This window comes from Rhamphochromis sp. 'chilingali' (genome assembly GCF_963969265.1).
Source record: "Rhamphochromis sp. 'chilingali' genome assembly, chromosome: 16".
Lineage (NCBI taxonomy): Eukaryota > Metazoa > Chordata > Actinopteri > Cichliformes > Cichlidae > Rhamphochromis > Rhamphochromis sp. 'chilingali'.
The window spans coordinates 27837424-27847489 of NC_137943.1; the positions used below are offsets into that span (position 1 = coordinate 27837424).

The following is a 10066-nucleotide window of genomic DNA, read 5'->3' on the forward strand; positions in this document are numbered from 1 at the left end:
TATGGATGAATGAAGCAATGCATAGCAGCCCAAAGAGGGAAATGCGATGTGCTCTTAGTTTGTTTGTTCTAGTATTAGTTGTTTTTTTACACATTAACAATTTCATCTGCTCAGCAGCAACATGCTGTGTTAACACTGCACATTTTGATGTCTCTCTACAGCTGACAAAGAGCAGGAAATTTAAGACTGAAAGTTTGTCGTGTCCTCTTTTAGCGAGTTTCATGGTTTAATTTTCATTTCAAAATGTAAGAACTTTGCTCTAACTGTGGCTTTCTCAGTGTGAGGGGAAACAGACTTACTGAAATGTCTTTGATTTAGCAAAGACATTTCAGTAATGTTTCTGCACCTTTATTGCTGCTACTATAGCCAAAAAAGCCCATTGAAAGTTTCTGTCTGTTGATTTGTAGGTTAAAATCTGTAACCATTAATCATTTCTTAATAAATATGGTGAGTGTATTGTTGACTAAATAGTAAGGAGCGCTTTGTGTGAAATACTAATGATCGGCACACTATTTCTTGACTGGAGGACTTCTGGGAAGCCGCCTGGCCCGAGGTGTGCATACTGTATTTACCCGTCATAACAAGCCTCCAGCAAAAAAAAAAAGCATAAAAACAAATAAACAGACAGAGTGGATTATATTACAAAGATTGCATTGTTCTACAGTTTGTATTACATAGTCTTACAGCGACAAGTGAACTCATGATCATCAAAATCATCATTATGTGAGCTTTACAAACTCCCCTTGGAAAAAAACACACACACACACACACACACACACACGTGTGGCTGCTATTATCTGCATGTGTGCATGGGTGTGTATGAGTCACCGTGGAGTGGTAGGCCCCCTCCGCAGGAAGGCCATTCTTGGTCCACTGGATGTGTGCCGCAGGCTTGGCCCCACGAGTCACACAGGTCAGGTTGTGTGAAGTACCAGCCATCAGCAAGAGCTCAGGGGATCCCTCGACCACTGGGTCCTCAGGTGGGACTGAAGGGGTGATATGCAAATTCATATTTTAAAATGACACATTTATGTAAGTGTGAACACATAAATAAAGAAAAAAACTTTACATATACATATAGTAAACCATAAAAACACATAATACTGTAAAAAAAACTTTCATACATATCAAAAGACTAGAGGCATGATTTTCATGTGTTTCTTTTTTAGGTATTAATGTCCTATTTAACACAATTAGCTTCTTGGTTAAGCTAACCGTTTAAAGGAGTTGTTCACCCTCAACTAAATGTACATATTTTCCTCATGCATTTCCTCTCCTGTTTAATCTACTGCTTTTTTATGGTTTGAGTTGCCCAGTTCTGGAGATACTAGCTTCACCCAAGTGCCAAAAACAAGCAAACAAACTAAAAATCAGCAGCGATGTCTCTCTCCAGAAAGCATGACCCAGTTACTCATAAAAAAAATCCACAATTTTGTTGTGAGCTGTTTCATAGGAGCTATTTTCTTACCTCTGTCTGCATCCGCCCACCAAAGGAAGGATGCAGCTAGCTAGCTCAGCTAAGGAGGTCGTCTTTAATGTTTACACCCTGTCACACTGTCACTAGAATGAGTTTCTCATCACGAGTAGATGCACGCTACCTTCTGCACAGAGGTATGGTTATTGCATGTAGTTTGGTAGAATAAAATTAGACCTGCATAAAACTTCTAACTGGTTTGTCGCCTTGCTTGGTTATATTTAAGGGAAAGCAACTTCTAGCCAATATCTCTAAAAACGGGCAATTTACCCCAAAACTATCTAAATGGACTAACAGCACAGCACAATGTGAAAATACATACACATTGGGTGAAGTATTTGGCAAAGGTTAAGATGTCCCAGGTTATCAATCAGATTGGCAGCACTATGTGATTGTAAGTAACACCTATTTTCTTAATTATTTACTTTATCATTTACCAAACCTTCTAAATCTTGGTAAGCAAAAAATAGAAATGCTGGTTGCCTAACCTGCAAGTATACAGCTGCAAAAGTCTTTCTTAGTTTGAATTCTTGTGCGTTTATAAAACCAGCACACTGCAGGGACATTTTGAAGCTAATAGGTGAGACCTATGCGTTGGTTAATTTGTTTTCATGCAATATTTTGTGTATTAGTGCAAGCTGAACTGAGAATTTTTTTCTGTCAGACATCTTCCTGAAAGGGTTTGGGTAGTGGCAGCTCAGTTGTTTTTAAAGCTACAAAATCTCAAACAGCACATTTGGGATTATAACAAAAGCAAGCTGGCACAGAGGCTTTGTAGAAAGAACAATTTCTGCAATTTCCACTTAAATGTTAAGGATGTGGGAGATTTATATCCTTATGACAAGGTTGGTTTAATGAAAGCAAAAAGGAAACCCAGTACTGAGAGGATTCAATGCATAATTACTTAACTAGTTTGAGGAAAATCAGAAAAATGCACCAGGAGAAGACCCCTGTATCAGTAGCAGCAGGGTACTTACTGAGTACATTGAGCTTAGCCCTCCTGGAGCGCAAGGCGGCCTCTGTGGCCTGACACTCATAGAGAGAGTCATCAGAAAGCTCGGCGTTGGAGATCTCCAAGTTGTACTGGCCGATGTCGAGAGAACGCAGGATACGATACCTGGGCCACGCTGTTGAACAAACCAAGAAAACTTTCAGTTAGAGAGCATATAACTCACACTGTGACTCATTTACTTCGGTCTGTTTTTATTACAGTCACATACTTTTTCATACATAGTGAGCCAACTTCAAGGGAAGACTGATTGTTCTGAAATGATTGTTGGAGTGCAGGAAGAGACATTAAATGCTTCAATTACAGACATGAGTCATCACAGCAATACTGGATTCACTGAATGATGTGTATCTGCTGTTTCTGAGGAGGAAAGTATATATATTTTTAGAAATACTCTGTGATGATTTCCTGTTGTGAAATATTTTGTTTCCACGTCACTTAGAAGAAAACAAGCTGGTATTCGTCACATTTACCCTTTCTTGTGAAATTGTATGTTAAAAGTTGTTGTTAAGCTATCCAAAATCTGAAATTACTAAAAAAGTTTAGTCTGTGCTACAAGTAATAAAATAATAAAAAGAAATGTTGCTAATTTAAAGGTGGCATTCATCTGAATTCAGTAATATTCCTAGATAGATAGTAGGCCTTTCTATCTAGTCTCTTATTTTCTGAAAAGACATGTCACTCTTGAATTTTTTAGGTGATGTTTTGTAGACTGTAGACAAATGTCATTCACCTGTTTTGTCAGGGGGTTGCAGTCAAAAGCTTAAACGTTATGACTATAAATTAAAACTGTGTGTGTGTCTGTAACAGAACATGTGTCACAAAAAACACAGTTTCTCAGTAATATTGGTGAATTAACCATTTAAACTGTAGTTCCTTGAGGTACTTGTCATGCCTTTTATATAAAGACCAGAAACGAAAACCCAAAAACCTCTTCTCCATCTTCTCTCATTCAGTTTTTAATATTATTTCTGTCCTTTGTGTAACTGTGCAACAGAGGACTCAGACCTGATTTGTTCACAGGATAAAGCAAATGTAAAAGCTCTTTTGAAATGGATAAATGCTGAACCCCGATTGTTTTACATCCATCACAGGCAGAGAACAGAGAGCAAGGCGACACGTATTTATGGGAAAGTGTCAAAGCTTTTTATCATAATACACAGATGACATGATTTATTGAAGACCTTTTTTCATTAACCACAGCATCTGGAGATCACAATGATATGATATGCCCTCTACACAAACAACACAAGGGGGGTAATGAATGCACGAGGACACACGCATAACGGCAGTATAGTAACACAGTTAGCGATAAACAGCTAAATGGTTTTTGTACTAACACTGATCAAACGTGGCCACATATTCAATAACGCCACATCAATTCCTGCAGAATTACGGACTGAGCTGTTCCAATTACAGCACCCTCTTTTTCTCTCTTTGAACCCTCAACTCGCAGACAAAGACATAATTGAGCGTGACATCCCACTAGGGGGCACTCATTGATCCTCCGTGCCCAATCCTAACATGACATCATGGATTCAGATGGCAAAGGCAGGCAAGCAGGCAGGCAGTTGGGGTGCAAGGAGGAAGAAGGAGGTTGGGTGGAGGGGGACAAAAGTATTAGTGGAGATTACATCATCCACTCCAGCACCTCGCAGCATAGCAACCACAGAGGTGAAAGCACCCTGGGGAGAAGGAGAAGAAGGAGGAGGAGGAGGAGAGGAGGAGGTGGTCTAGGATGAACAATAAACTGCCACCACTTATGCCTGCAGGTAGTGAGAAGATGCATGTGTGTTTTGGGTATTTACGTAAACATGATCCACACATGTAGGTGGCTTTACACTGATCATATATTAACTGGATTTAAATTTTATTTATCTGACATTTTACAGGCGCAGCCAGGTGATGTCTAGAAGCTGTTTTGGTCTGTGAATGAACGCAGATCTCCTGCGTATGTGTGGGTGAGCTAACTGCAGGTGAGAATTGCACTGCACAATCTGTACGCCTACACTGTCATCCACAGCTGTATGTAATCACACAGGGCGCATAATAACAACCACTTATACATCATACAGCCAACATCTGCACCTTAATGGATCACCAATGAATTAATAATCTTTGTTGGTGCAAGTGTTTGCAACTTGCAGACTTCATGACATGGCTTCAAGTTCAGGTTATGAGATGAGCAAAAGGCTGAGTGACCGTATGTCATGGCGGGAAGAATGGCAGCCGACGACTAAGCATAAAAGATGGACAGAAGGCGATGATAGATGGTTGAGAAGCAGGAAAAGAGACAAAGAGGACAACATGTTTATCAAATGTGTTTGTCAGCAGGTCCACGCTGTAAAAGGCTACGAGGACAAAGAGAGCATTACCAACAACAAAATGAGAGCGGGAGGAGGAAGGGACGGCGATGGGACCGACAGAGAGGAGAGTGAAGAAATAAAAAGCAATAGAGGGGATCTGGGAAGCCAGCAAGTGATGATGAAGCTGTAGTTTTAAAGATGAAGGAGCAGGAAATAAAGACAGTGTGAGGGAGAAAGAGAGAGCGAGAGGAGGCGAGAGAGAAGTGCAGACCTTTACTGAACCTGTGAATTAAATTGAGTTGAACACAAGATTCGCATCACATGTCAGATTATCACTTGTGTGACTGTGTGTATGTGTGTGTTTTGTGTTTAAAATAGCTTGAATGGCAGAATGAATGAAAGCTGTGTAGTTAGTTTTTCTTCCATCTATCCTTTTTCTGTGGATTATGCAGAGTTGGATCAAGGTGGTTGTAGGCTTAGCAGGTAAATTCTAATGTTTCTCTCCTTAAAAACATTTTTCAACCCCTACTGAAGGATTCGGATGTGTCCACAGGTCAGATGAGTTGTATCTTCTGTCTTGGGTCTACCCTTTGTATCACAGGGTCACATACCAGATGGAAAATCAGCTGTGAAAGCATCAGCTGTGAAAGCATCCAGTCAAAGTTGCTAGAATGGTATTAAAATCCTGGGACCGGCTCAACTCGATCCCTTCGCAAAGGAGAACCAAGTCCTCTCAGAGACCCCTCGGTATTTTCAAATATTTCACATTGCATCTAAGAACCTCAGCAGCCTATATTCTTTCAGTCACTACCCAAAACTTGACCCTAGGTGAGGAGACTGACTGGTTAATAGAAAGCTTCACCTTCCAGTTCAACCCCCTTTCCACCAAAGTGCTCTGGTACCATTTTTGTGAAATACTGATCCCTTGATACTTCAGTTGACACATGTATAAAACACATGTAAACTGGAAGAACAATTTTTCCATCACACCTCAGTAACTCTTCCAGCATGAAGAGTTAGTCTAATGTGGTATGGCAGGAGTGAAGCAGGATTAATCCTTAGTCCAGAGTTCAACAGCCAATCAGAACCTCCCTTTGAGCACCATATATGAGCTTAGCCATGGGATGCTGAGCAATTACCTTACAAATTATAGCAGACTCCCTTATTCTGGTATCCTGTTGTACAGACGCTGTCCCCGAGCTCCACACGACATGAAAATGCATCTTCGCCTAGACGGTTTAACAAAGTCCGGAGCTTTCAGACTCTTGTGGAGAATTTAAGAGCTCCTTCACTACTTCTGAAGTTTTGCCTCCTCCACAGAGGATGTGTTAGTGGGATTCAAGAGTTTCTGAAAGTGCTCTTTCCACAGCAAAACAATATCCTCAGCGTGGATTACTGCTAAGCATAGCCTGGGCTAAGACTTGCTTTCCTTTTGCTGAGTAGTCTGAAGGTTTGTCAGAACTTCCCTGGATCAGCTGAAAGTTCTTCTCCACAGACTCCTTCACTCGTCCTGCATTTAAATTTTGGATACACAATCACCACAGCTACAGCACTTTAGACCTGCTGGTATGGTCTGATACATCTTCCAGGCTAACTAGTAGAGATCAGTAATACTACAGACTGCTTAGACCTTATATTTTACACTGCAAGGGTATATTTGCAATACTCCCAAAAGTCTATTCATTTAACATAACATGTGAGTTTGAGAAACTCAAAAATCATAATCACAGAATATTTTTTTTAAACTTATGAAAGTGTCAAAGGTATTTCTTAATTTTTGACACTTGAAAGTTGTCTTACTGCTGAAGCTAACGCATTTCAGTAGGTGCAACTTTACCTTGAAGACACCTTTCGCAATTTCATTATGGCTAAGTGAGCAGTTGGCGAGGTTTCGCAGTCAGCGTTTTCCATAAAAAACTATCTGTGATCACAGCAATCTGCTATAGCGGCAAAAGCAACAAGGATTTTTGTGCAGCACCGAACACGTGTTTATCAGGTATGTTTTTCCATCGACAGCAAAACAACTTTCCACAACGACCAGCTGATTGGGAATACACGTTTTTCCGAAGCTGCCTGTGTTTACCAAGGAGTCTCTGATTGGTCTGTAGTCTGGGGACTGGGGATTTTAGCGATCAATTTCACCGTAACTGCTAGCAAATGACCAGGGAAAAATCATTTTTCACGAGTAGCTAGTGATTTCAAGCCAGTTACCAATTGGTTTTTAGGGATGTATAACTGCAGCCTTAAACAATAAACAATTGATTTCCAATAACTTGAATTGGGTAAGCAGTTAAGAATATGGGTAGATGGAGAAGAGCTTTCATGGACTGTTAGTTAGAATGGAGGTTTTTTAGAAATCATCAGTTTCTTTTTTCTACATGCTGTTTTTTTTCTATACTTCTCAAAAAAGTAATCATCTTATTTGCATTTTTATTTATGTGTTTGTATATTATGTATAATTGTATAGTTCTCTTTCTTTCCAACACTTTCATTTGTATAAATCAATAATGCACAGCCGATGAAGGTGAAAAGATATGGTAGTTACCTGATTATTGTGTTATATGGATGTTAAATCTGAATACTTGATATGCTGCGCATTCTTAATTCTATTTCAGTGAGCCTATCAGCTCATTTTCTTCCCTTTTATTTTACCTGAAAGTTATCCTGGACAGAGGTCTATAAGCAGCCTTATTCATAAGCAATGCGAGCATTCAGTAAGCCACAGTGGTCAAAAGCTTGTTTGCATATTTTGAAGAAAATCAAGATGAGGTTAGTTGAGAATGACATTTTTTGCTTTTCTTATTCTTCTCCTGGCCTCTCATTCTTTGATTTTGCATTTCTGAGTTTCGTCTGATTATTCCACGTATACAGAAAAAAAAAAACTGGGTGTCTGTTGTGGCTTTGACCCTTTGACTCTCACTTTTCACTGCTTGTGATGTTTCCTCATCTTTAAAATGAAGTATATTCTACTGTTGCACTCATAGTAAGTCATTCTGGATGTGTGTGTCGGCTTAAAATGTAAATGTGAATGTGCGTCTGCTTTTGTCAGCAGTGTGAGGGATTTTCTCTAATTCAGCATGATATACAGGACTCCTTTTTGCCCAGATTGTCACTCACACACTCTTAACTCTCTCTCGCATGGTACAGTGTTCATTTCCTTAATGTTAAAAAACCCCTACACTTTTCAACCATAATAGCTTTTGTCAGGGTTCTTACACTCCAAACTGAACCAAAACCGTAGCTGAGTTATTCCCCTTCTTCACTTCACTTTGATCTCTGCAGCTGGGTGAAGCTGCATTTTTTTTTACCTCGAAGACCCTCTCCAATGCCGAGTGCCAGGCCGTCCTTGGTCCACTGGACGATGCCGCTGTAGTTGAAGACGACACAGGACAGCACCACCCGTTCTCCCAGCACCACCGACTGGTCCGCAGGCTCTTGGGAGAAACGAACGCACCACACTGCAACAGAAGGACAGAGAGGGGGATCAATTTTTTAGTTCCTTTCACTGTGACCTGGCCATGAGCTGGCATTTTTATTGCACTGTATCGAGCTACACAGTCCCTCTCTGGTCTTATTGACTTCTGTTTGTCCATATGGAGGTTGCTGGGTAATTTGTTGTGTGCTTTTATTGAATATAGGGTGTTTTTATTGTTTCTTTTATTATGTGTTTTTACTATGAGTGTATTTTAATATGAACCCGGTTTGAGTGAAATTTCTCTTACAGGAATAAACATGAACTCCATGCATATATAGTGTTCATTATTATTATTGTCTTTTTAGCTGGTCAAGAGTCCATTGCTTGAATTCTGTATATTTTTCATTCCTCCGTGTCTTTTCTCTCTGTTTTGTCTCTTTGCCTCCTTTTTAAGGTTTTCCCTGGTCTGAACTGAGGCTTCTGTGCAAAAGTGTGTGTGTACATGCATGGATGTGTAAGCGAACACTTGTGTAGCAAGAACATCATTGCAAGCTGTTATACAGCCTGCTCTTTTTCATCACACACAGTACAAAGGATTTTGCTTACACACACACACATTTCCTGCAGCAAAATAAGCATTTTGGCTATCGCAGTGCCACTAAAATACACAGATAGAAAACTACAAGTGTAGCGCAGGCATACATTAACGCACTCGCTTAAAGAGAGAGTGTCAGGTGAGGAGGCGAGGCACTCACCCGGCGCTATTTTCAGCCGTTTGCATCATCAGGTAAAATTGTTTCATATTCTGGAGAAAGTCTTGCAAGAAGGCACGTTAATTAAGGCAGAGAGAGAGGGGGAGACTGCGCTGCCTTAGATGACACATGCACACGAACGTGCACGAGCACACATATACAAACACACTGAAACTTACAGAGACAGAAGCTTTTTCACACATGCAACAACCAATTTATGCAGTTGTGCACAAACGCACTATATCACTAACACAAATGCAGTTGCATACTCAGTCTGTGGAAGTGTGTATATGTGTGCACACATATACACACTTCCACAGAGTTTGCGTCTGTCTTCCCGTGGGCTATTCTGTTCTTGGATCATGGTTAAAACAATCCTATTAGCTAATTAAGGCAAAACTGGTTAATAAAGCGAGCCCTGGCTCTGAGGGACACATCTCAGTGGGATTCAACCACAAAGGTGCAAACAACAGGGCGATTTACTGATTTGTCAGGAGGATTACATGACTTGTCATGTTATTTGTGTGGAAGGCTTGTCTAATGAAGGCAGGACATTTTAAAACTTCACAAGAAGAGCGTTGATGTTTCGTCAACTTTCCTTTTGAATGCTGATTCAAGAAGACAACTGTGGCGACTGTGAGCTGATAGCTGTGTAATTTATTTTGAAGTTTAAGGGAAAAACTGCCTTAACACACTTCACCGTTCTTAGTGGCTGTTGCTTGGTTGTGCTTTTTGTTGAGATATTATTTCCAGAAGGGACAGTTTTTCCACTTAGTTCAAATGTTTAAACAACCTGTTAGGTTTTGTGTTCACTCTTATTTTGCTTCAAGTTATAGAAACCCCAAGGGAGGTCAGGTTATTAATTTTCATCAGAGTTTAAAATCTCATCCTCAGACTTTTTAATTCTCCTTTAAGCTTTTGGCTCTTATGACATGTTTAAATAGCAAACATTTAACAGCGTGTATCACCTTTTTAGTTTGTTTTGTCTCTTTTTTCCTGTATACTGTATTTCTTCTTAATTAATGTAAAACATTTTGTAATCATAGTTGTAGAGTGCTGCGAGTCATGTACTTCTGTATTCAGTAGTTTCAAATAAAGGCAAACTGTTCA

General features: G+C 39.9%; 1 protein-coding gene across 4 annotated transcripts in view; it reads right to left on the bottom strand.

Annotated features, from left to right (window-relative positions):
* Nucleotides 1-10066, bottom strand: part of kirrel1b (kirre like nephrin family adhesion molecule 1b) — a 92452-nt gene that overhangs the window by 26451 nt on the left and 55935 nt on the right. For all 4 annotated transcript variants that reach the window (XM_080861476.1, XM_080861475.1, XM_080861474.1 and 1 more), the window contains exons 2-4: nucleotides 8098-8247; nucleotides 2452-2601; nucleotides 829-986 (exon numbers count right to left, since the gene is read on the bottom strand). In XM_080861476.1, coding sequence (XP_080717602.1) covers nucleotides 829-986; nucleotides 2452-2601; nucleotides 8098-8247 — 458 coding nt within the window. The remainder of the gene's footprint in view (nucleotides 1-828; nucleotides 987-2451; nucleotides 2602-8097; nucleotides 8248-10066) is intronic.